Genomic DNA, 27,031 nt, shown 5'->3' with positions numbered 1-27,031 from the left:
AATTCTCAGCCCCTTTGTCCAATTAATCTTTTTCATAAACTTAAAGATATTCTGATTCTTGGCATTCATTTAATTCAACTGCAACTGTATTGAGGTTCCTTGAAATTGGTAACCCAGAAATTCTACTGTAAGCTGGGACTTTTAGTGCACAACAGTAAACCTGCACAAAAATCCAACTACAATACTAAAAGTAAAAAGGACTGCAAAGATCTGTATGAGAAACATAAGCAGAACTACTCAAGGACTGATTGGATTCTGTTTACAGCCCATCACTATATATTTTTTAACTTTGCATATCTTCAGATTTTCAGTTCCTTTGCCCAGAAAGATTAAGTTCTAACTTGAAGAGTATGCTCTGCAGTATCTTTTGGAAAGATCTATGACCTCAAGGTTTGTTTCAATACAGTCACAGATTATATCATAGATTTATTACATACCTAAACTTGGTAACATCTCCACAACAGGATAAAAGCTATTGGAAAGGCTGTGCTGCACAATTAATAACTCATATGAAGGTGCAGGCTCATGTCCTGGCTCCAAGTAGTAATGCAATGTCACGTGGAACCGGTATCTCAGAACAGAGCACCAGGACTGTCCCACAGTGTAGGTTAATGTAATAAACGACAGGCAAGACAAGCATATGTGTGGTTTCTTGAAGCGAATGTCAAAACTGTTCCAATGAGACCCAGATTTCACTCCAAACTCAATCACAAGATAGGCACATATCTCCCCTTTGCAATAATAAAAGCAGAGCAAAAATGAAGTCCAGGCTTCAAAGCATAGAAACAGCCAGTCCTTAAGTTTTTAGCGAAAGAAAGCATTGTATTTGCAAGACAAACAGCTGGATAGTCTGCAGGCAACCAACTTTGGCTTGACCCAAATAGTTCCCACATCAGGCCATTCAGTAATCAGACAAGATCTGAGAAAAATTCCTGGCTTTGCTAGACAGCTTTGAGAGTCACATGTTAAAATAAGTCATGCCATCAAAATATTTTAGTATTGACATTAAGCAGCACTGTTGTTCAGACTCTAGAGCGGATACTTCACTTATTAAATAGCTCATAGCACTCCTCAGAAGAGATTGTGTTGGTAATCCTGGTGTCCAGTCCAAATTACAGCAAGTCAAATTGCACTCTGCTTACCTAAATTACACCCATGATATGCACATACAATTTTTATACTTGACTGGCATTTAAAATTTTGAGTGCTGCTCCACACCAGAGGTTCCTGCCTGTCAGTCTGAAGGGAATCATTATTATACATTTCTTGTGCTTATTCAAAGGCTTTTGCATTTTGCTTTTACTTATTTAAATAATTGCTATTGCTTGTTGTGGAAAACACAACAAATGCAGCTGTAGTACAGTGAGAGATGATGGCAAGTAAAGTCTTTCCAGATCAAGATTAACTGATAAAATCACCTGTCAATTTTTTATTAATCTATTAAAAATGATACTTAAGACACTTTGATCAGAGCCAAGGTTAGTAAGAAATCTTAGTTTTTCCACATCCTCATAAATTTCAAAGCCATTCTTCAATAGTCAGTATGTGGTATTAGAAGTTATGCATACACGTTGAAGAAGCATTCAGTGTGAAGCTATTGATTATTATTTTAAAAATAGAAGTGAGATCCAAATTATGCTTTTCTTGGGATGAATTCGAAATTCAGTGAAGAAAAATACATCTGATGGAACCATAACCAAGGAATGGTTGTAGTAATGCAAACAGTACTTAGGAACACAAGGAATTAAATTATCAGAATTTTATTTCTGTTACAAATTATCACAATCACAATTAATACAAAACAAAGCAGTGAGGAAACTTGAGTTAGATACAAGATTTATCAAGGTGTAAAAGCTTTATCGAGGACTACTACTAGAAAACCTGTGACTGTATATAGAGATAACACTTCTATGCATCAAACACCAAGTGAAAGTGAACAAGCAGCATAGTATAATTGACAGGGATTTAAAACACCTCCATGTTATACCAGTTTCTGAAGGAAGTGGAAGTTGGAATATCATTTCTACCCAAGAGTCTTGTTTTGAGTAGATCTGCTTATAATTAGCTATTAAGAAAAGCTTCAGCATAAAACAACCTCTAACTTATCCACGTTGTTCATACATTGGACAAGCTATTTCAAAAAGCATTTAAATTCTAATCATGAGACTTCACACTCTCACACTTGCTGCATAAGGCTAAAAAGAATCACTAAAGGAACATGACATTGCATTATTGCTTTGTAACAGGAACTTCGATGAAAACATTTTATTGAGCTCCAAATAAAACATTGTTGCATCACTAAACAATGAAGAGTTTAAATATACAGTTATTTTAAAAAGTATAATGTACATTTTAAGGCTTTAATACAAGAAATACAGAACAGGGTTTTCATACTCCATAGCCTGTCTCATTGCTGTCTAGCACACGGATAAGTACAATGCTCTATGCAGTCCATAATTAACATGGCAGAAGGTCCTGAAAAAGAGCAAAACATAATTTATATGTATATATCCTGAGATTTGCAACTACGAACTCTCTGAAGACTGTCAGATTATAAGCACTGGGACCAAGCAATTATGCATATAATAAATGTATGTAGATTTATGGAAACTATTTCAGAAACGGCTATCATTGACATTCAATGCAAATGTGATAAAACGGTTCTATGAAGGCACGCTAATTATATGATTAATAATAATCATTAGCATTACCAGTAACATACAGCAGTTGACCAGTATCAGAATACGACCCCCTACCAGAATGGATAAACACTCCTAGGGTGGTTTGTCACAATAAAAGAAAAGCTACCTTCTACATTAATACATTTCTTTTTACATTTAGAGACTTTTTTTGATTATTTCCCCCCTCTCTTCCAAAATTAATGGATTTAATTTCAAAGATTACTCCAAAGAGAAAAAAACAACAATCCATAAATGCAATTGCAGAACACCATAGTAGTGCATGTTATTTCAGGAACTGTCAAGAGGAGTTTGGTACTGCCAATATGTGGTTTTTAAGAATACTTAATACCAGCTGTTTGAACAGATGTAGCTTCTTGTACACGCATGTACAGGGCATGGGAATTGATACAATTTATTTTAAGAGGTATGAAAACAGATTTCCTTAGGAGAATTAAGACTTATCAATGTGGAGCACTAAAGAAGACAATGGACTTGAAATTCATACCACTACATGGCTCAATATATGCAGACTTTTTTCTTTGATGTATCTAACTTATATCTTGCAACTCATTAAAAAAAAATTGGACAGAACTTGTTAACTTTTCTGTCAAGGTGGGTCACAACTGCTTAATGGGAACACCGTGTCATCACAGACTACATTCTTGTCAGAAGAACATCTGGCATATGAACAAAACAATCCAAACAATCCCTTTTGACCATCAGATGGGTGTGTTCCTCTTAGTCAGAAGGAGAATTTTCTTTTAATTTATTCATTGATCTGCAACAGCCAGGCACATGACACCCTGCCACACAACTGTGCACCCAAACAGCCTCCAAATGATTTGATAAGGGCACTTTCTCTCCCAAAAAGGGAACCTGACACAATTCAAGGTTTCTAAGACTTCAAGGGCTGAGTAGCAGCAAAGTGGCACAAATGCATATTGACACATTCATTCTCCATTTAGGAGGCACTAAGGAAAGATGGCATAAAAAAAGAGTTGGATAAATACTACAGAACATTGAACTCAATTCTGATTCACCTGTTTGTCTACTAGCTATCCCTGCTACTAGATAGCGTTGTTTTAACACATCAAGATTCTTCTCATGTGGTTAATATAAAATTTAGTATTTGCAAATGAAAAAAGCACATAAATGAGGAGTTTCACAAGATGTTAACAGAAACAGATTTGGCCAATTCCATTGCAGGTAGTTTTAAAAGATATTTATATACTCAGTTTTGCCACAGCAGTTGGTATCAAATCTTTGCCTTTGGAGCCCCAGAGGACAGAAATCTTACTCAACCTCTCCTACTTAAAAGGGTCTTTTGCTTTACATCTTTAAAATACTCCCAAAATTGTTCTGAAGGCATTTTGTATGTACAAGAAGTTCCTTTAGCCTGTGACATGAGTTTTAAATTTACTGTGGTTTACAGAGGCAGTGCAACAGTTGCAATATTTCAAAGTATATAGCTCTCCGAGTCATGCCAACTAAAGGCACTGATATCATGAGGTTAGCAGGAGGAATTACCATTCCATGAAGAAAATGAAGAATCTGTTCTATTTGAAATATACATCAACTGAGAATACAGTTAAATTATTTCTTACTTTACATATTGAATTCACTAGAAGCAGTAGAGTTAACTATTCTTTGGGTAATGTTCCTCAATGGACTCGTTCTCTTACATTTGTGCCAAAAAAATCAGTCTACTCATTGTGCAGAAACGTTTTGACTTAAATCATTCTACAAAATGCTTTCTTTCTTCAGCAGTGGAAAACCACTTTAGACACATATGCTGATCAGATTAGAGTTTTAAGTTCCCATTTGAACATTACTAGAATAAAATTATATTCATTTTCTTTCCCCTTCCTCTATCAGTGAATCACTTAATTGGTTGAAATGTTGTCAAAACTACGTATAGCTTTCAATAAACAAGCAGCCAGAGGAAAGCGTCCACACTCTGGGACAATTTCACATCCTGTTCAGTGTTAGTTTAAAACTGACTTCTCCCACAAAAACTGAACATAGCTTATGATTTTTACTGGCCTCCAGCTCAGTATTTGGAATCATTACATAAATTAAAGCCTTGTGTCTGAAAAATTAAGGATTGATCAAAAGCTCTGTTCTCTCTCCAATAATTGCACAGATGTACTGTAAAGATACCTACCAAAGCATCAGACGAGTAAGGTTTTTGTTCTTGTGGCTGTCCAAGGAGGTGGGTTTCCTGCCGAAGAGAAAAAAGATATTTTTACTAAACTCCAAAGACTTTCAAATAAAAATTAAAGAAAACAATGTCAATCAAACTAATTAATATAAACAACGATAAACAGAAAGCTTCAGATAACATTTGCAATGTTTAAGTTACCAGAACTTATGGAAAAATAATATATTACAAACTATTGGTTATGAGGTTTTACAATTGTTTAATAGGGAATAGTTTGTCCAAATTTAACTAGCTAAGCTAAGGCTTTTTAGATTACTAACACAAACTGAATGTTTTAAAATGAGAATTTAGGTGTCCTTAAAGTCTTTCCTACATTCTAAGATGAAACTAAGTTGTAGCCTCCCTGTTTTTATTGGTTATATTAAGATAAATTAAGTGAGATTAAAATCTTATTTGATTTATTTACCTTTGCAAATGAAGACCGTTTTAAGGGTTACACATCCTCTGCCTCTGACGAAAGCGACCTCAATTAGTCAAGTCAAAGTCTTTAAAAGCTTTGTGTTTATTGCTTCCAGCACGGAGCGAGGTGGTCATTAACGTATCAAAATTCTCATAAAAATTCCCAAGTTGCACTAGTGAAAAAATGCTCAACAAGGTGAAAACTAGTCACATCTTTTTCAGAAAATTCATTAGCTATTTTAAACCATTTTTAACAAAAATAGTTTGATTTAATGTGGCACTCAAGCAGATCCATACCATTTGGATACTTTAAACAGCATTTATTATCTACTGTGAGTATATGTGTATATATATACATTTAGATTTATACCATATTTTTAAAGAGGTTGCACAATGTTTAATATGAGCCTTTTATGCTGATCACTGTTAAATGTGTTTCTCCCTGTTTACTACTATTTATGAAGTTTTATTATAAGATAAAGCATAAAATTAATCTCACACACACTGATTTTCTTTCAAAAGTTTATTTAGTATCAAGCAAGGGTAAAACTTTGCTTAACACTACAGAACATTTCAAGACTTGAGTTACAAAATACCAACATTATTTGCATTTGTAATTTGCTTCCCTTTTTACGCATGTATGCAAAGAGAAAAACTAGCAAATGGCTGAAAATAAAAACTAAAAGCTAAATTCTTGAAAACCTTTAAAATAAAAGGTTACGCTTATGTTAAAAGAATGGACTAATATTTAGTAAACCTATTTTTTGTTTAACACTAGTTAAATCAAAAGTTATTTTGTTTGATCACCTATTTTTTCAAATACAGTCTGGAAATAACAAAGTTCCTTGTTTTACATATCTTTCTGTCCAGGTTGTTCTTTCAACAAAAAGTTTTAAGTTCAGTCCATCCATTCAGACTTTTAAGCGCTTTCATTTAATAAAAAGGGATTGTTCATAGAAAAAATTACTTTGAACAGTATACAGGACTGGTGGAGATTGGATATTTCACAACATCAGACAGTACAATCAGTATCTGGCATATGGCTGGTCTCTGTAGACTCCTTTTGTTGTCCTTGCAGAAGGTGCCTTGTGCCTTGAGTTGGTCCATTCTTCTTGCCCTACAAGAAGAGAAAATATAGTTAGATCCTTTGCAAGGTTTTCAGATACTGTACTTATTTTCTCCTTATTTAATTGTGAATTTTATTTACTAAAACCAAGGTGTACAAAGTGAAGTCTAACACGCGAACCAAAAAAATCTGGGTACAACACATCTGTATCAGCTGCTCCATGATGCTTTTCCAGCACGTAACAGGAAGTATGACAGGCTAACGGCAAAAATATTCAGGGCTCTGGAGTTCAGCTGTACCTGCTTGTTACAAATACAAAGAAATTCCAGCTCTTGTAACAGACCTACAAATAATTATGCTACGATGAAATGAATGGAAAATATGAATTATGTATAAGCAAATAAGCTACCCCCAGAAATATGGTACATCAGTACCAATTTAGGCTTAATTCAAATATGCAATCCAATATTAGGGATAATAAGCACACACTTTCTCTAAAATGCAAGAAACAGGAAGGCAGATTCTAAAAAAAACCTAGAAGGGCAAGAGAGATTGCATGTTTGAACTTTGACAACAAACTAAGTTTGGAAAAGCCTGTACTATATTTAACTTTCCGTAATCCTATTATATTTTATATTGTCTTAATAAATGAGAATCAGACCTACTGTGTCACACATTTACAACAAAAGAGACTACGCAGGACCAAATGCAGAGTATAATGAAACAGTACTTAGGTATTCTTTAATTAAAGAAATCTGAGTACTATCCCCAAGAAAAAAATCAGAAACTCCCCAAAAGCAAACAGAAAACAGTGCATGTGCTCCCACATCTACTTTTGGTGAATTGCCGGGTCCTAAGCAGGCTGTGCCCTAAGCTATCCAGAAACTAAGGGTCGAAGTGAAATGAGTACGTACAGTAATCTAAAAAGTAGGTATCACTTTGTCTTTCTAGTCAATTAAAAAAATAAAGTCAGTCAACTGTCAATGAACCTCTGTACTTTGAGTTGTAAGATAACTTCCTCGTGCAGTGGATACGTGATGTTACGTGACAAGAATCCCCTAAGTCAAGCATCCAAATTCATTATCTCTTCAATGTCTCATGCTAGTTCCTTTATTTTTAAAAGTTTAGCAGGTTGCCTGCAGAGCCAAGCTTATATTCGACACCTAGGTCTTCAGAACATTTGCCTAGGTGGTAAAAGGAACATGTTTAAATTCGGTGTGAGGCTGAATGAATTAAACTGGAACCTCGGCAAGTTCCAAAGGTATCTGATAACAGAATAACATGAGAAGCAACCTCTCGAGCTCTGTTATCACACAGAAAACAAGGCTTATGTTAGGGAAAAAAAAATGCAACATAACAGTAAAGGCAGCTGGATGAGGGGTAAGAATTAAAGAATAGCCTTGCTTTTAAGCACCACTTGCAAGTAACTGTTGAAATGTTAAAAGCAGGTATAATTACAGTTTAAGGGGAATACATGCTCCTTTTCAAGCAATTGGCCAAACCAGTAGGGGAAAAAAAGTCACCTCACATTTATCAGTTTTCATTCTGCTGTCATTCAGGACTGACTCCTGAACCCCCCAATATTCTTCCTATATTCTCTGGATTAGCAGCTGAGCTTCACAGAAGAGGCAGCATTCAGGTATTTCCTGGGAAACTGTTTCCTCTTGGCCAGCCCAAGACAACTACCTGCTCACCATGCAGTCGTAGAACTTCTAGTCCAAGGCATTCTATGTTCTTTATATAATATAAGGATGATTATTAGTGTCTAACTCTGCATTTTAGAATATACTTGAAGATTAGCTAGTTAAGAGATAAAGTATATAACTATTTATTTCTATGTGCAAAAACTTCCATGGCTGTAACCCATAATCATTCTTCAAGGTATTTATAGTCTTCCTCTCAACTTGAGTAAACACACCACTTAATATTCTGAGTGGCTGTGCTTTGATAAATAGAAAACCAATTCTAAATGCAAAAGCAATGAAAAAAAAAAATCCATATTTTCAACCTTAAATACTGCAATCCACTTTTCCCCCCATCAGTCAACTCCATCTACATTAAGCAATTTCATATATTTTCCCCTGTCAATTTTGCACTCATGAAATATTCTTAGAAAGATCAGGCTTATAATGGCAAACAGTTTACTTTAATGATGAAATAAAATTTATGCTATATATCCACCAAGAAAAATTGAAAATGCTGGGGGACAGAGGAATTTCAAGTGACCTCTTTTTTGATGAATTGACTTTCCCCTTAAGCAAAATAATTAGTTTAAGCAGACCACATTGAGCAAACTTCCATATTAGGTGTGGTCATTTTAGTTTTTCAGCAGCAAGCACTTCCAAATGGAGCTCAAGAAACACAGTATGGAAATTTTAACTAAAGCTTCAAAAAATCACCGAAGCATGCATTACCCAGAATCATAACTCTTACACTAGTTATCAACAATCCTCAAACGTTTGAGATTTGTGATCTGCACTATGTTTCTCTGATCTCAAGCCAGAGATTTAACATTTATCCCTTAAGCAAAGGTGCCTCTTAACATGCTTCATACTCCTAATCCATAACAAATTTCTTTAATTAAATCTGTCACTACCACATTTCTAGCTTATAAAAATGCAATCTTTACCACTGGCACATTTTTTTGCTTAATTTCACATTCTTTTGTCTCCATATGAGTAACCCACTGCCCTCATGTCTATTAGCTACCTAAAGCACTTTTATAACCTTTATGTAATGACTCCCTGCTTGATTTCACAAGAATGACGCATGAAAATGAATACAAAAAGATCATGCAAGTCTAAAATGCACTCAATTAGGCTCCAATTCAGCTGAACTTCAGCATGTTCTTACCTTGTACCAAGTTTCAATGCCAGTTGTGTCACACAGGAAGCATTTGCTTCCAGCTGCAAACAGCTCCTCAAAAAAGTCCTATTCACCTGTTTTTTCCCCTCAAATCTCATTGAACGTGACGTGAAAAGGGTATTTTAAGCACACTTTACTTTTTTTTAAAATTTTTTATTTCTTGGATTTTCATTTCACATGACTCTTAGCTTAGCTAACAGACCACAGAAACCTCCTTCAGCATTTTTCTTAATAACCACATGAGGAGCTTTGTGACAGCACACGAAGCCCTGAACAGCTGCTAATCACTGCAGAACTGAAGACTGCCTTATGGAAATTCTTCTCTGATTATTTTTTCCAAGATTCTACTACTTTAATCATTCAGTACACAAAAGCTACTCACCATAGGAGTCATAAGTTTCTTCATTCAGTCCGTGCCCATAGTCATAGTAATCTGCTCCACTGCACAGGAGGAGGAAAGTAGGAAAAAGAACAAGAAATAAAGCAGTTACACTTTAAGAAGCAATACTTATCATTAGGCATTCTACCTTTGAAAATGAGAAAGCATGAAGCATATAGATGTGTCCTATGGTCAGAAAGTTAAACATCTCTGTGACACAATGACAGCTCAGGTCCTGTTTGTTCATTAGATAAACTAAATCATATTTACTTTAATTTAGGAACTTTTATCCAAGCCTCTGGTCCACAGCAGAAATGCAGATGTGAGATTTTTTTGCATTTAGAAGTGTAGTTGGGAAGGTCAAAGGTCTTACAAACGTCAATGAAAAGAACAGGATGGGTCAGCGCTGAAACAACTCATTTGTCAAATAAATGTCACTACCTACTGAACCCTAGTATTTAGGCTTTGCATCCTTGAATCCACAGACAAAAATGCAATAAAGGTCAATCAACTTGCTGATCAGATAGTTATACAGATGCTACACTTATACAAGCTCCAGCATCATTTCAATAGGCAGACAAGAAACAACAACAGGAACTAAGGAAAAAGCAGAAACCTGCAGCTGTTCGGATTCAAAAATAAGTAATGAATACCATAACTACGGCCTAAAAGTCTTCCATTTCATAATGGCATTTGTATTAATAACACTGAAGGGAAACAGAAGAACAAACCTTACTGCATACTCCATTATGCTTTCACATTTCATGAAAGTATAGCTACGTATAGTCTTTTACATAGCTGACAAGACAAAAGTACATTAGATACATTTATAGGACATCAAAGCAAGTCTCTTCATTGTTTATTTCCTTTTCTTTCCAACCACAGACAGATGAAGGGCTGACTAGATTTGGAAAGTACTCTAAAAACTTACGCTACCAAGCCTTTACCTTCTACGTGAGAAGGAAACCACTAATAAACGATCAGTAGCAAGTAATTACTAATATTGACAAAATGTTTCTAATGTTAGATTGATTGCTAACCAAGTAAAAAATAGAGAGAAAAAGCAATGTAAAGCCTTAAGATGAATTAGTAGGTGAAGTATTTATGTCAAATCACACATCACAATCACTTCTAAACTGACACAAGACAAAGATGATCTGTCGTATTCGGGTTGTTTGTGTTTTAGTCTAGGTGTGGTTTTTGAACTAAAGAGTTTTAAATCCCACAGAACTACCCAGGCCAGAAATACAGCTCTGATGTGTTGAAATGTACATCTAAGAAAGAGTTGATGCATACTTGTTACTGCTGGTATAGGGCTTCCTAAACAAAAATTTAACTAGAATGCACTAAGAAAACACACAAAAAAGTTTCTATATACAACCTAAATGGTATCTGTGGTTTGCAGTCCATGTGATGAGGACCCCAGAGCAATAGGGGCAAAGTTTGAAGCATAAGAAATAACAATTTTGCCCTGCAGCAGCCAGTAATAAAGCAGTCTTTATTCTGACAACCAACTTGAAACTGACATTCACTAGCCTTCCACACAATACTTGATTATTTATTTTAAGGCTGTCATCAAGTTTAGAAGCCTATAGCAGCTGAAACCCTACCCGCACATCTGTCAGTCCTGTCAGAATAACTTTCGCAGGGTTTCATTTCATAGACCTAAAATATCTAATAATCCAGAAGTGACTCATTTTACAGCATGTAAGCCACAAAACAAATAAACATCAGAAAAGAAAAAACTTCTACTGAAAGTATACAGGGACCTATGTTTATTAACAGAAACTCTTCAAAATAATCTTTCGAAACTGTACAAGTTACCATGTGAAGCAGTGTTGCCTTGTGTAGTCCAGTACTCTCTATTCTGACCACTTTAATTTGTGCTCTACAAACAATGCCAATGCTCTCTCAATTCAACTGTATGTTAAACATATGGAAAACTTCAGATAAGACAACTTAGACTACAACCCAACGAAGAAAATATAGACAACTCTAAGGAGTTCTGTGTAAAACAGAAGACACTAAAAATTCCTTGTTTCATCTGTAACAGTCTGTATAGGCAAAGTACACAGTCAAAATCAAGGTATCTGAGGTTTCTTGGGAAGAATTACAGAAGAATCTAGTGCTGCATATGAAGTTACAGCTTACAGGACTTCTTTATTTTTACAGCAAACACCTGGTAAAAGGGAAACTGTACAAAGTAACCTGTAATATCAAATTTCTTTGCAAACTGTACATTTGAACTCACTAAGATAGTGGAGGTCAACTCTACTGAGAGGAATTAAGTAACTACATTACATATTTTTTCCCCCGGACAGATGGTGCGATGTCAATTTTTGTTTTAAAAAGCATCCTTGACCTAATTTTTTATATATATGTTCTCCGGTAACTCAGCTTCTGACTGAAGACTATTCAAACTCTATTTCCTTTTCATCAATTTATTCAGGAAGGGAAACACTTTTCTTACTATTCCTTTCACTGCCTCTTGTAGAAAGGAGAACAAAACCACAAAAAATTATTCTTTACCTCTTCTGCCTCTCATTCACAATAAGGAAAACACATACCATGGATCCCTTCCTTTCTAACCCAGCAAGACTAAACTTCGAGTCTGCTTTGAGTTCATGTTTTCAAACGTGAAATGTTTTCTTGAGATAGTTTTTTTCAATTTCCTTATTTTTTCTTACTTCTCTAGTTGGCTCCAGGCAGTTTCTTCCTATCATCAGATGGGGGCAGTACCCGAAAATTCTGCAGTGTCTACTTTGTCCATAGATAATTACATTACATGCTAGAGTGAGGCAGGTTTTCAAGTCTTCTTCCTAACCATCCAGTAAACAGTGCAACTGCAATCAGTGCTGGTGTATCAGCTGTGAATCAGGTCATTGTACAAATAGAGCTCTTACTTATATCAACTCCTATTTAAGTTCTTATGTATTCCCATTCCAGCACATCTTCGGGCTGACAAAGAAGCAGAGATGGCAAAGAACAAAATGCTCTGATTTTCCACTCAAACATAAAAACCTGGAACCACCCAATGGTATGGAAGGATTAGCAAACAACAAGAAACCTAAGAAGTATGTCAGTTCTGATTGCTAAGGGCTAGGCATTAATCCAACAATGCTTAGGGGAAGTGTGAAGTGAGGCTTAAGTAGTTTAAACAAGGCCAGGGAGGAAGTGCCTGTTTTCTCTGTTCAAGAAACAGCAAGACAGAGAAGACTAATCTCAGATTTTAGCACTGCAGCATTGATGAAGTAAAGCCTTAGAAGACCTTCTTTATCTAGTAAAACAGAGGACTTGGAAGCTTCCTACCATTTTTCTAGAACTGCTGTGCTGTAAGAAGTGTCAAAACGCTTTAATTTAGAGGTGTTCAACATAATACTTCAAAGGTCTTATGGAATATGATCTGAATTTCTCAGGCTTTGCTGCTAAGCTGATTGTTTCTGAAAATATCTTGATGAACCATAATAGAAGAAAAAATACCTGTAAAAAAAGCAAATAGCAGTTACTACTCTTGATGAGATGGTGAATTCTTAAGGGACTCATACCTTTTATACTATATTAACTACTAGTTTATTCTGTCTAGAGACATTGGGGTATTCTCTTGGGACAGATATGAACAGAATGGTAGTGTTTCAAAACTAATGCTCATGAAGATATCTGAACAGGTCATGAGGCTATTTTGGGAACAATCCTAGAACAGGCATGTTGACCATACAGTACAAGTGTTCTGCACTATTTAAAAAAAAATGCATGAAGGTAGTCAAAATACATCATAATTAATGCATGTGGTTGCCACAGCCATTTATATTTGATAGAGGCATCTTTTTAGAATCAGCATTATGCCATTTCTGTGTTTGAAACAAAAGTAGTATGGTAGAGAGACTGATTACTAAGAGGAAAGAGCCCACCTGAACGAAAACTTCTAGTTTAATAGAAAAGCCCAGACTTAAGCATTGATGAACCTGGTTACTGGGTTTAACCACCACGTGAATAGAAATTTTGGTCCTCTTTGGTGATGCGAAATGGCTTTTGAAACCAGCTCAGCTTCTTACAATGCTTACTATGAAAAAAAGGCAAAAACCACCCCAGCAGCCCTGCTTTTTCTTTTGCACGTATCACAAATAGCTTTGTGGCCGATACCTTTAGACAGAAGCCAGGACCATTATGGAAAGTGACCAAAAGAGCTTCCAAACAAAAAGTATCCTTTTGCACTAAGAGTAGCTCCACAAGCATCACCTTTGTGCTTCTACACTAAGGTCACACAGTAGTAGCAAAGTAGAAAGAACAACTAAGAATCTGTCTAGCAAGAGTCTTTATGATAGACCTTGACTTATATCATAGAATCATCAGGTTGGAAAAAACCCACCGGATCATCGAGTCCAACCATTCCTATCAATATATGATCACATCCAGATAGAACTCTTCCACAAGGAAAAGCCTCTAATGCTTCTACCATATCTTTATGCTCAGCGGCTTCATATACCAAAAAAAATCCATTTATAAACAGCAAGCAGGAAGAAGAGTGCCCCAAACGTTTGTCAAGACACAATGACTGCACAGGTCCAGAGAAAGGGCATGAAGAAAATCAGAGGTGCTCTGACTGTCTGTTATGAGGACAGGCTAAGAGAGCTGGAGTTGTTCAGCCTCCGGGAAGGCTTTGTAGCGGCCTTCTAGTACCTGAAGGGGACCTACAAGAAAGCTGAGGAGGGACTTTTTACAACAGTATGTGGAGACAAGACAAGGGGGAAAGGCTTTAAATGGGAAGGGGAAAGATTTAGACTAGACAGTAGGAAGAAAGTCTTCACAATGAGGATGGTGAGACACTGGAACAGGTTGCCCAGGGAAGTTGTGCATACTCCCTCCCTGGAAGTGTTCAAGGCCAGGCTGGATGATAGTGCCTTGAGCAGCCTGGTCTGGTATGAAGTGTCCCCACCCATGGCAGGTGGGGTGGAACTAGATGATCTTTAAGGTCCCTTCCAATCCAAACCATTCAATGATTCTATAATTCCATAATTGTCTTGAATATTGAGTTGAGTAACTATTAATGCTTCTACGTATCATTGGAACACCATATTCTGTAACCCAGCTAGTACCAGGATAGCATAGAACCAGTATATCAAGAGGAGATCCACATCTTTTCTTGCACATTGCAGATGGATTTATATTTAATGCCCATTCTGACACTTCTTAGCAGAAGTTCCTTTCCTAGATACTCATTCCTGCATCTCAGATTACATCTGTAAAACAGATAATGATCTCAGAAACTGAGATCTGTACGTGAAAGCTTTATGAAATACAGGAAAACGATGCAATCATTCTTCAATTATACCCCATTTAACTCTCACATGGATAATACAATTAGCGAATCTATTACTTATAATCATAAAAGATGACCAGTGTCCCCTCAAGGATTCCCTTAACTATCACTTTTTAGAAATTACTTTTTATGGCATTAATTCTAATAAATTTCACTTCTCTAATACTGTGAAATGTCCTCAGAAGCATCTTTATTCTGGTGCTACCTACTAGGCACAGAACTACATCTACACATTTTCAGCAGAACTCTACATACATTGTGAGACTCCCCCTCCTGATTACTGTATCCTGCTCTGTAATGTTGGAGCAGATGCAGAAGGCAGCTATGAAGATGATCAGAAGGCTGTAACACCTTTCCTATTTAGGGCAGGCTGAGACAATTGGGGTTGTTCAGCCTGGAGAAGAGAAGGCTCCAGTGAGACCTTATCTTAGACTTTAGTACCTAAAGAGAGCCTATAAGGAACCTGAAGAGGGACTTCTTACAAGGGCATGAACTAATAGAACAAGGGGTAGTGGCTTTAAAATGAAATAAGGAAGAAGTAGATTAGCTAAAGGGGAAAAAAAAAATCTATTACTATGAGTGGCAAAGGCACTGAAACAGGTTGTCCAGTCCCTGGAAGTGTTCAAGGCCAGGGCGGATGAGACTTTGAGCAGCTTGATCAAGTGGAAGATGCCTCTGTCCACGGCATGGGGGTTGGAAATCTTTGAAGCCCATCCCATCCCAAACCATTCTATGATGTTACATGTCACTGAATGGAGTACAAGATAGCACTGCCTCTAAGCACATTGCACCTGACAATTACATCACAATAAATGCATCATCCACAAAAACTGCACAGATAGTATGTCACCATTCTGCCATTAGAAATACTAATTAGTGACATCTGCATCATACCTTCTTGTCTTCTAACTTATTGAAGGAGTAGTACAAGTTTCATCAGTTTCCTATAAATTTGATAACTTTACTCACTTGAAATTATAGAGCATTTGACAAAAACACCATTCCATCACAGATTTGTGAGACTATAATTCAAAAATAATAAAAGATATCATCTACCATTCTGTTTTAAGAGATTATATTTAACTCTTAACTTTACAGGGCTGCATAACCACAGGCATTGAACTGATCTTAAAAGCAATGTATTACCATGCTTGAGATCTTTCTGGTGCTTCTCTAATAGCCCTTACATAGGTAAGGTTCAAGCCTTGCCTCTCTAGGTACAATAAGGCACACTGCCCACATTGCTTACTTTCGTAATAAAGGTAACTCAAACTTATCTGCTAAGACTTGTTTGCTGGGCTCTCTACTACTGGACTCTACTACTTTTTATCAACATGCATGCTCTAAGCACATTGCACCTGACAATTACATCACAATAAATCCTAAACTCTGATGATTTCTAAACTGTTTTTCATCATCTGTCAACTGAATGATGCCAAAACCGTGCTTAAAAGTACAATCTAGAGCTCCCAGCATTTCTTCTAAAATAAAATACAGGCAGGAGAAATAAATAAGCCAAATTTCAAGTTTCTCTGCAACAACCTCTTTTCTGAAGTTGCTCAATTAAATAGGTTCTTTGTCAAAGGAAAGAGGCAAGATACGCCTTTCTTTGAAAGTAAACCAAATACTAAAGGATGCTCTAGGAGGAAAACTGCAATCTTCAGTTACTGGCGGTAAACATAAAAAGTTGACTATGTACCAGCAAAACAGTGTCACATTTTCAGCTACAAAAATGCGTTCTGTAACAGAAATGTTGTGAACCAGTGAAGCCTGATTTCTTATGCCTCTCACATTGAGCTAACAGACACTGGCCTCCAAGAAACTCATTTTCCCGACACATTCCTTCTCCAACACCAGGGAAAATAAATCTTCCACACATGTTCTTCTCTGTCCCTACCTTGAGTAGTGTGTGCAGTTTTTGGTGCCACAGTATAAAGAGGATATCAAACTACTGGAGAGAGTCCAGAGGAGGTGACAAAGTTGGTGAAGGCTTTAGAGAGTGAAAGCTGTATGAGGAGCTGAAGTCACTTGGTCAGCCTAGAGAACAGGAGATGGAAGGGAGACTACAAGGGAAGGAGGAGGAGCAGGCACTGATCTCTCCTCTGGTGAACAATGATAGGACCCAAGGGAATGTCAGGAAGCTGGGCCAGGGGAGGCTTAGGTTGAATATTAAAAAAGGTCCTTCACACAGAAGGTGGTGGAGCACTAGAACAGGCTCCCCAGGGAAGCAGTAGCGGCACCAAGCCTAAAAATACTCAAGAAGCATTTGGACAACACTGTCAGACACTGTGTGAATACTGGGGATTGTCCTATGCAGGGACAGGAGTTGGACTTGATGATCCCTGTGGGTCCCTTCCAACCCAGGTCGTTCTATAATTCTATGACTTTGATGTCATTTCTCTATTCATAGAAAGACTATGTAGTCTCACTTTCTTATTGTAGTATCTCAATGAAACCACTTGAAAGTTTACTATATATTTGAAAGGTTATTTCCAAATAAACACTAGCTTCAATTTGTATGACTTGGAAGCCTGATTATCCAAGTCCTGTCTGCAAATACATTTGTTTAGCAGCATCCTGCTTAGGCTGAGCAACTGGATATACTCCTTCCTCTTTGTTACCTCCACCATCCAAGCTTCAAGTACCTTTTTTATTGAAAACATACTGTAAGTAAATCAAAGCCCTTATATAATTAAGATATTCTTAAACTATGACTAATTCCCCAAGTTACCATTAGTAACTACAATATAGCATTTAATATTTCAAAAAAATTCACCATTAACAACTAACTTACAATTAAGGACTTAGAAGATCTTATTTAATAACTATCCATTTTTCCACCTGTGTAATCAGTCTAGAAAAAAATCCTAAATACTACTAAATACCCATCCTCTTATAAGGATATTGCAGTAATTCAAGCAGCCAGTTTAAGATGCTGTAGAAATTACCCAAGTAAAATTAAACCATTCACAAAATGAATAATCAAATTTTATGAACAAATTCCTTTTTTGACTCTTAAAATATTTAAAATTCCATGTACTTTTCGTATTACTATCGCACCTCTAGTTTTTCTCCAACAGATCTCTAAACCTATTACTAAATGCAATTTCGTTGTTTTCCAAACATTGAGTCATAGTCATAGTTCAATAACAAAGCTATGAAGAAAACTAATATTATTTCTTCTATCTAAAAAGCTTTTTACTAAGTATAATTAGTACAAATTAAAAATAAACCTAACATCTCTAAAATAATTAGGTAATGTGACTAATGCCAACAAGACAAGGATTTTAAACATCCTTTCAATTTTATGAGTACAGCATATGATAATATTTGTGGCAAAAAGTTCTCATCATTACACTTGAACTGCCTTAGTCTTATTCCTGTTTACTGAGGCTTCAGACTAGATTTCAGTAAAACCATTTTCCTTTAAAAAAATCAAGCACGTATGCCAGACTCACAAATAAAGCTATCTGCTGTTGAGGCGCTTCTGAATATTTCATCCTGTCACATTTTATATTTTAGCAGGGAAAAAAAGGAAAAAATCTAAATCTGAAGAACTAGATCTGAAAAAATGCAAAAAAACCCCTTCCAATAATACAAGCATAAAAATTCAGCAGAAAACCACATGACAGGGATTTTCACAGGGATTTTTCTTTTAAAAGATACAGCAGTTTGTTTATAATGCTTTTGAGGCTTTATTTGTGCAGAATTATAACCTCTAATAACCCCGTACATACCAGGTGTTCATAAGCAACAGAAATTGCAAAATGCTAGCCATTTGCACTATACCAAGAAATCAAACTACTGGATTGAGTTGATTTATAACTCACAGCATGAAATAGAGACAGCTACTAGCATTAAAATCCAGAGAATTACATCTTGAAAAGCTACAGTAACAGACACTGTTTTGCATATAATGCATATTTATACAGCCTGGAAATGCATGATTGCTGACAAACTTAATGTAAATTTAAAACACTGAGCATCACAAACAAAATGTTAGCAATTAACTTTCAAATACCAATAGTAACACCTCCATAAGCCAATTTCAAATCCATACACTCAGCTCTTTATGAAAATCCTCCTTTTATAAACAGCAATGTTATCATCCTTTTGTATGACTAGTAAGCACACTTTCAGAATACACCTGAAAATTTGAGTTCCTAGTGGAAAACAAGGAGGGTTTTGCCAAAAATACCAGGAATCAGCTTCCTTCAAAACCAAGGTCTATGGAGTGGCAGAAAATGAGGGATATAGAGATTTGACAGATATCACTGAAACAATTTGTGTAATTTACACATCAGTTGAACAATGCCTACTGCTGGATTTCAAAGTGGCTATATTTTTAGTCCTCTTTTCAACTTGATATCCAGTTACTTAGTTCTTAAGTAACTAACACAAGCTATCAAACAAACTCCTCCAATCTTTCAGACCCACAGGCTCTTTGTGCATAGAATTTCTCACTTTAAAGAAGTTGGCTTGAATCAGTCACTACGAAAACAAATAAGGCCTCACCACATGGCACTTATAACTGAGTTTTAAGCATGCTTAGGAATTACTACACACACTGTTCTTTTTATACTTGTAGAGAAGAGATGCTTTAAAGCAAACTTGCAGATGCACTTCCCAACACATCAACCAAGAGAGTGAACATGACAACTGAACAAACATAGGGGTAACTAAAGAGAAAATGCCAGTTCCCTCAATTCAGATTAGCTTGACTGGATGGCCCCAAGGTTTACAGGGCACTTACACGTATTTGAATATATCACATTTTGGTGTAATTGGACATGTCAATAATTATCCTTAGGTACACAAGAAGAGCAACTGGGAAACAATACTTAAGCTAATGATATAATGATTGTTACCAAGAAAAAATTAGAGCATAAGTGCAGAAACTAGAAAACATTGCTGGTATAGTCTGCAGTTTTCTACAATTATCTTAAGACCTAATAGTTACCCTCCTGTATCAGTATTTAGTTTCTCCTGCAATGTAGTGAAGGTGAGATAAAAGACTGAACATCTAAGCCAGCTTTTACATCATAAACCCTAATTAAACACAAAATTACTACATTACTATACAAACGACTTATTTTTGCCCCTCAGACACATGCAGATAGTTATACAAACTATTCCTTTAATAGTTTAGACTGCTGATTATCTGTTGTAGGTATAAAACCTATAAGTTAGATAGAAGATGTTTTTTCTTTTTCTCAGTTCTAAACACTAACAGACAAGCCTAAAGAAGTTACTTGAAACTTCTGGGTGCCATGAAGCAGACAGATGGGGTTCTCTGCTTTTTATTCACTGAACAGTTTGGGTTAGAAGGGACCTTAAAGATCCAATGGCCCTGCACTGAGCAGAGACATCTTCAACCAGATCGGGTTGCTCAGAGCCCTGTCCAACTTGACCTTGAACGTTTCCAGTTACTGTAGTAACCGTGTTAGTCATTCTATCCCGACAGTAAACTTAATAGCACACAGTAAACCTTTAATTCTGTTGGAGTGGTATCAAACCCAGCCCCTTTCTCGGGAACCTTGTCACAATCTGAATTTCAGTAACAAACCTCGCTCTCTGGCATGTTAACTCTCTGCAGCATCTGTCACTGCTATGAATGGTTGATCATAAGTACCTCTGTAGTCATCTCAATGCTATTAAGCAGATGGCAGCGCTAAATCCGAATGATGTAGTACATCTCCCCGGTGGACTTTGTTTCCATACACTACCATTATTCTACAACTCCTGAGTGATAAATCTTATGTATTCTAGAGAACATTAAACAGCAAACTGACAGCACCAATTGATTTATTAGCATCCATTTCCCTTTGCCCTATTATTCTCTTCACAAACACTTGTGCAGATCATGTATGAAGCCACTGAGGGACAAAAGCACTTTTGCTCAATTTGAAACATATTTCAGAGATGTAAAATAAATAGAATTTTTATTTATGCTGAAAACGTCTAAGCCAATCTACAAATTTAAATGAAGCCCAAACTAAATACTCCAGCTTCCCTCACAGTACACTGAATTTTCACAATAAAATTCATCTAGCATTAACATCAGGCCACTAAAATGCTCGGTACTTTCTGCAATAAATCCAAGTAAAGGATTACAGTTGTAGACAGATTTGGGGAATTCATTTAAGAGTCAGCTAGGCTCTGTATGCACTGGTGAGGGGAGCTGACAAATCTACATACATTCAACACCAGAAAAATATCAGCACCAGCATGAGCATGATGGTTCACACTCCTAAATCCCATTCAAGGGCTTTTTAGTGTACAGCTGCACATGTTAATTTACTACATAGGTTTATAGAACAATGTTTATGAAGGAATTACTGTCTGCATAACGTGAAACCTGCCCTGCATGACACTAACAGACTAGTCTTGCTGCTCTCCTTAGTTTATGGTTGATACATAGGAACTTGCTATCACAGCTTTTGACAGAGTTCCTTATGCCCTACCAAGATAAAACTACCTCAGCTGCTTTAAGTATTTACTAGTCTTCCATTTTGAGGAAATTGAGAATTATTTTGTTAAAACAATTTGATTGCTGTTTTTATAGCAGTACTGAATAGCCCAGTTGATTAACCATCCCAATTTATCCTGGTAAAAAAAAAAAATCTAACAACAGTTTATAAAAACCAAATTTACTCGCATCATCTCTTCAAAAATCAGTTACTTAGTCAAGCTCAGTACAGTTCCAAGAGATATTGTTTGAGTCTAACCATAAAAATTAATTATGTTAAAAGACATTCTGAAGCACTACTGAGACTTTGTTGCACAAACAATAGTGAAAACATTTTAAATGAAATCTGGCTTTTATAGGATTACAGGGAATTAAGATGGACAACAACTTGGAGAATATTGATGCTTCTTTCTCTATTAGTGGTGTGAGAGCTTTTAACTAAAGCGCCAGATTGTTAAGCACAATCAAGGGTATGGTCTTGCACAAAGTCAAATAAAATGTCATTAAACATTTAAACACACATGATGTGGTAGAAGCAAGCAGTCAGGTTACACAAGAAACAAACATGCTGCTCAAAGAGGTGGCAGCAGCCCCATCTCTGGAAACGCACAAGGTCAGGTTGGACAGGGCTCCACGTAACCTGATCTAGTTGAAGATGTCCCTGTATGGTCTCCCTAGTCCTCCTTTTATTGTTGATGTATGTATAGAAAGATTTTTCTGTTATCTTTCACAGACTTTGCCAATCTGATTTCTAGTTGAGCTTTAGCCCTTCTGATTTTTTCTCTACACAATCTCACTCCCCTCTTGTAGTCCACCCAAGAGGCCTGACACCTACTCCAGAGCCCATAAACGTTTCTCTTCTTCTTGATGTCACCCAAGATCTCTCTGTCCAACCAAGCTGTTTTTTTCCCCTGCCAGCTTTTTTTCCGGAACATGGGGATGGCTTTCTCCTGAGCTGCTAGGATTACCTTTCTGAAGAGCTCCCAGCCCTCATGGGCTCCCTTGCCAACCAGCCTTCTGAAGAGTTCAAAGTCTGCCCTCTGGAAATTTAATGCTACTGTCCTGCTAACCACCCTCTTCGCTTCACCTAGAACAGAAAACCCTATCATGTCATGATGCAAATGCACTTCAGTTGAGCTGCTGAGCCTTCAGCCCTCTTAGAGGGAACAGAGTTTATTCCCAATTGCCTGGTAACTGGAGTAGCTAGTGCCAGAGTGCCCATACCTCCCTTAGCATCCCCAGGTGTGTTCTCCCCCACTTTCTGTGTGGTGATGTACTGCTGGTCCTCTCCAGCACACCATCTCCGAATCACCACTGCCCCACGTCCAGGCTCATTCCTGTCTAGCCCGGTTTCAACCCCCTCCCCCTTCACATCTAGCTTAAAGCTTGATTTATGAGCTTAGCTAGGTTTTTAGCAAGGGTTTTAGCCCCGCTAGGAGACACGCGTGTCCCATCCTTAGCAACAAAGTCTGGGGGTGCGTGAGCCACCCCGTGATCAAAGAAGCCAAAGCCCCTCTTCCTCACACTAGGCTCGGAGCCAGGCATTAATTGAATTCTTATTTCTGACTTCCAGCTCCTCTCTATTTAGCCTTGGGATGGAGCAGAACACTATTTGTGCCCCAGAGCCCTCCATCATTTTCCCAATGGCCCTGAAGTCTTTTTTGATCTTACTGTTTACTAGATCATCATTACCAGTTTGGACTGCTATCAGAGGATAGTCGCCTGTCTCGTGGACCAGGGAAGGAAGTTATCTAGCTACCTCCTTCACTGATGCCCCCGGTAAGCAGCAGACCTCTCTGTGGAGCGGGTCCGGTCTTGCAAATGGGTCCCTCTGTTCCTTTTAGGAGGGAGTCCCCTACAACAATCACCCTCCTCTTCTTCTTGATGGAGGATGTTTTTATCTTTTTCTGAGGATGGTGCGGCCTAGGGAAGGATTCTAGGCTGTGGCATCATCCTCTAGGCATCATCCTCAGGGTTGGATCCCACCTGCAGCACCTGGTACTTGTTCACCAGGGGGATCTGGGGTTTTGTTGTCCGGTTGAGGGGAGCAGGTTTCCTTCGTCTGGCAGGAACTTGCTGCCATTCCCCATCTCTTGTTCCCCTAAATCTTGCAGTTTGCAGGTGGATGGTGTTTGGACACACCAGCTCCAGCAGGCTGCTGAGTTAGTGACAGGGCACTACTCCACTGGTCTATCTCCCTCTCACACTCCCTGATGGTCCTCAGCCTCTTTACCTCCTCCCTTAACTCCTCCACATGGTCATTCCACATGGTTTTTTGTCATTCAGACGAATTTGACATTCAGATGAAATACAGGAATGCTGTTCTAGGTAGCTCAGATGGCTGGTTATAGTTATTACTTTCTGCCTGTCAATACAGCTCTAAAATTTTTTGCTAAGTCAGAAAATGACTGATACCCTGTGAGAAACATGGAAGTGAATCATTTCTTGTTTCCTTTTACCATAGAACATTTAAAATTGGGGCAGGAAGGTGTGAAGTAATCATCCAGAAGATAATGACTTCAACAAAATTTAACATATGCATTGTGAAACTACAGGAAAAGTAAAACAAGCAATAATTTTACGAATCTCCTTCCTTTCTGGGCTAAGTATGTGCACATGTATCAAAGTACTATAAATATTCTTATATATTAGTCCTTTACAAAAGCAAGTTAATTCCTTGGGAGATATGCTTTTTGCTAATTTTTATTTCAAAGGAGGAAAATCTTCGTAAGAACACTCTTTATATGGAAAAAATATCAAAACCAAGTAATGTTTAGTTTTGGCTCAGGCAAATTACTTTGTAATGAAGTCCAAATGTTTGCGTGCAATAAGTCCATCTACCAACACTAGAAGCAGCAAACCAGAACAGAATTACTAACATAAAAGTTGAGGATTATTTTGGTAATTTTCTTGTTTTGGGGAAAAAAAAAAATCTATTACCAGCAACTGTTCTCTAAATGTAATGTACTACAGAGCTTCTAAGTACTACAGAGCTTCATATTTAGAAGCTGCTAGACTGCTGGTTTCTTAAGTCATTTTTATCAGCTTTCAGTGGCTTAAAGAGACTCGGTAGGGAGTCAAGTTTCAGACAAAAAGGTATTTCCGTTCTGTTAGTTCTCAACAATGACACTCAAACTTTCCAACAAGCTTTTTCATATATTGCTGGGCGCAGGGAAATATCCACTTACAGAACAAATTTTAAGCCAGGTATGCCAACACTACCGCAAATCATATGTGGGATGCAAACAGATGTTTGCAACTTCATTGTGAACAGTTCTGTACTATATTGGATAAGGGAACTCCAAAAAAAGTATTAAATATTTAGTAGAAGGTAAAACAATCCAACCACAATGTCCACCTGTTATTCTCCTTTCCTACCATGATCTTCCCATAGGACATGGTTCGAAGCTCTAGTAACCCCAAATAACCAAAGCAGTAACGCAGAACTAGAGTATTTATTTTATTGTACCTTTTTTTCAATATAGTTTCAACCATTTGAAATTTATTGCCACAGAAGTTCCAAGAAATTCTCAATGACACTGCAAAATCTACTAATAATTCAACTATGAAACCTTGGTATAAAAGAAAAAGTAAGAATACATCCCCTGCTAGAATGAAAGCAAATTGAAAAATCCTGAGAAGAGAAGGCTCCAGGGAGACCTTCTAGCAGCCTTCCAGTACCTGAAGAGGGCCTGCAGGAAAGCTGGGGAGGGGCTCTATCAGGGAGTGCAGGAATAGGATGAGGGGTAATGGTTTATAAGCTGAAAGAAGGTAGATTTAGATTAGATTTGGAGAAGCAATTTTTTTCTGTGGGGTTGGTGAGTCACTGTAACAGGTTCTTCAGAGAAGTTGTGGATGTTTTTATTTTCAACCACTTGGTTACCTGACTTTTATGCAATACTAGAGACAAAACACTGGAGGATAATTTCTAATAAGCCTCTTACAACATTTTTGCTGTTTAAGATACTAAAAATCTTTAAGTAAAACTAACTTTCCAACTTGAATATCTCAAACGTAGTTAGAGCAGATGTGGAGACTTACCTTTGTGCTTGAGTGTTATAGCTGTTATCATAGGAATCATAGCTTTGTTCATCATAAGCAGTTCCATAACCATCATCGTACTCCTGAAATGATATGAATGAAAGGTAATATTAACTCTAAGCATACCACAGAAAAGTAGTACTTTAGTTCTAAATATAAAAAACAATTATCTCCTGAAATGCATTTATGACATACAGACACCACAAAATGGCAAAATCTTAATGATACTAGCAACTATTCCCATTTAGGAGGCCATATACAAAAAATATAATTATTTTATGGTATATTGAACTATTTGCAATGTCCTTAAAAAAGTTTTTAGTTAACATGGTCTTGTACAGAGACAGTACAAATGTTCCATGTACTTGACTTTGAGATGAGTGAACTACCGACGTTCAAGAAAGCTCTGGGAAGCATCTCAGGAATCGAAACATTGAAATAAATATTATGCAATGACTTCGGTAGCTGACATTTCTGGACAATAAATTCAATATTCTGGGTAGACTAGGGATAGGGAATAAATTCCCTAGAGATAGGACTAGCAAGAATGTGTTTTTACTTCTTCAAATACCCTCTGTATACTCTTCAACTTCTGGTAGTTTAGCAACCATTAAGAAAATAAAAGCAAGGATTTCTTACTTCTCTCACATCATTTATAGCGTATACTATTTAAGTATACACTGTAGTAACACTCTTCCCAAAATAGCCCTGGACTTAAATACCAACTTGAACAAACCATTAAGTCCAGCAACAAGCCACACAAAAATAAGATAAAAACAAGTGACAATGATGCTGTGTTGTTCCAGAGAAGGATGAACTACAGAAATCCAAGAAGCCCAGCACCAATTTATTGCTTCAACCAACAGTAAAGCTAACTGATCTTAACACATGAAAAGCAGACACAGTACTTCTTCCTTTTCACCGATTCCTAGGAAATTCTAATATCCAAATGCTATATGAATATACCAAAGACCTCAATGGATATTTAAGGGTATCTTGTCCAGTTTTGGCCAATGAGAATGACCTAATAAGAAGATGCTTTGATGATATAGGGACCCCACTATGAAAAATCGGGCATCATCTTTATATGTAGTGTTTTCTGAGTAACGGTGTATCAAACCCTGGCAATGCAAGAGGGAAGTCTCATGAAAGAGCCAACTTTTTTCCAGGAAAAGGAAGCTTTAAGAGTCTTTCAATGATGACAGAAAACAAAAATGAATAGCAGTATCAATTACATAGGAATGACAAATGACGGAACATCCAACTCTAGTCGAAAAACATCTCCAATGACTGGCAGCTTTCTTGACATTATAAGGAAAGCTTTCTAAAGCAGATGCCAATGACATCCTCAAAAGTCAGGAAACCAAATTTGGTAGGAGAGTTTTTAGCATTTTAAGTTATCTGAAATTGTTTATATAGAAAACCAGACAATCTGCACATCAAGATTGCTTCACCAACACTAGATCAGTGAACAAGATTGTTTCTCAGAAGTAATTAGTAGAAGAGTGTCTGTAAATAATCGCAGGGCACAAATGATTGACAGCCTATTCATAGGTCTGAAAGAAGTGAGGATTCTTCCATTTGTCTGTTGAG

At 37.0% G+C, this 27,031-nt stretch overlaps 1 protein-coding gene across 3 annotated transcripts in view; it reads right to left on the bottom strand.

The window, feature by feature from the left end:
* Positions 1-1,793: 1,793 nt before the first annotated feature.
* The window catches only part of KHDRBS3 (KH RNA binding domain containing, signal transduction associated 3), a 98,339-nt gene continuing 73,101 nt past the window's right edge, over positions 1,794-27,031 (bottom strand). For 2 of the 3 annotated variants that reach the window (XM_069854700.1, XM_069854701.1), the window contains 3 exons: positions 25,439-25,521; positions 9,615-9,673; positions 5,710-6,418 (listed from right to left, as the gene is read on the bottom strand). In XM_069854700.1, coding sequence (XP_069710801.1) covers positions 6,327-6,418; positions 9,615-9,673; positions 25,439-25,521 — 234 coding nt within the window. In that variant the 3' untranslated portion in view covers positions 5,710-6,326. Of the gene's footprint in view, positions 2,476-4,845; positions 4,903-5,709; positions 6,419-9,614; positions 9,674-25,438; positions 25,522-27,031 lie in introns of those variants that run through there. The other variant, XR_011337215.1, reaches the window with a different exon arrangement.

The sequence above is a fragment of the Phaenicophaeus curvirostris genome, chromosome 3 (genome assembly GCF_032191515.1).
Source record: "Phaenicophaeus curvirostris isolate KB17595 chromosome 3, BPBGC_Pcur_1.0, whole genome shotgun sequence".
Taxonomy (NCBI): domain Eukaryota; kingdom Metazoa; phylum Chordata; class Aves; order Cuculiformes; family Cuculidae; genus Phaenicophaeus; species Phaenicophaeus curvirostris.
This window is presented reverse-complemented; position numbering and strand designations above follow the sequence as displayed.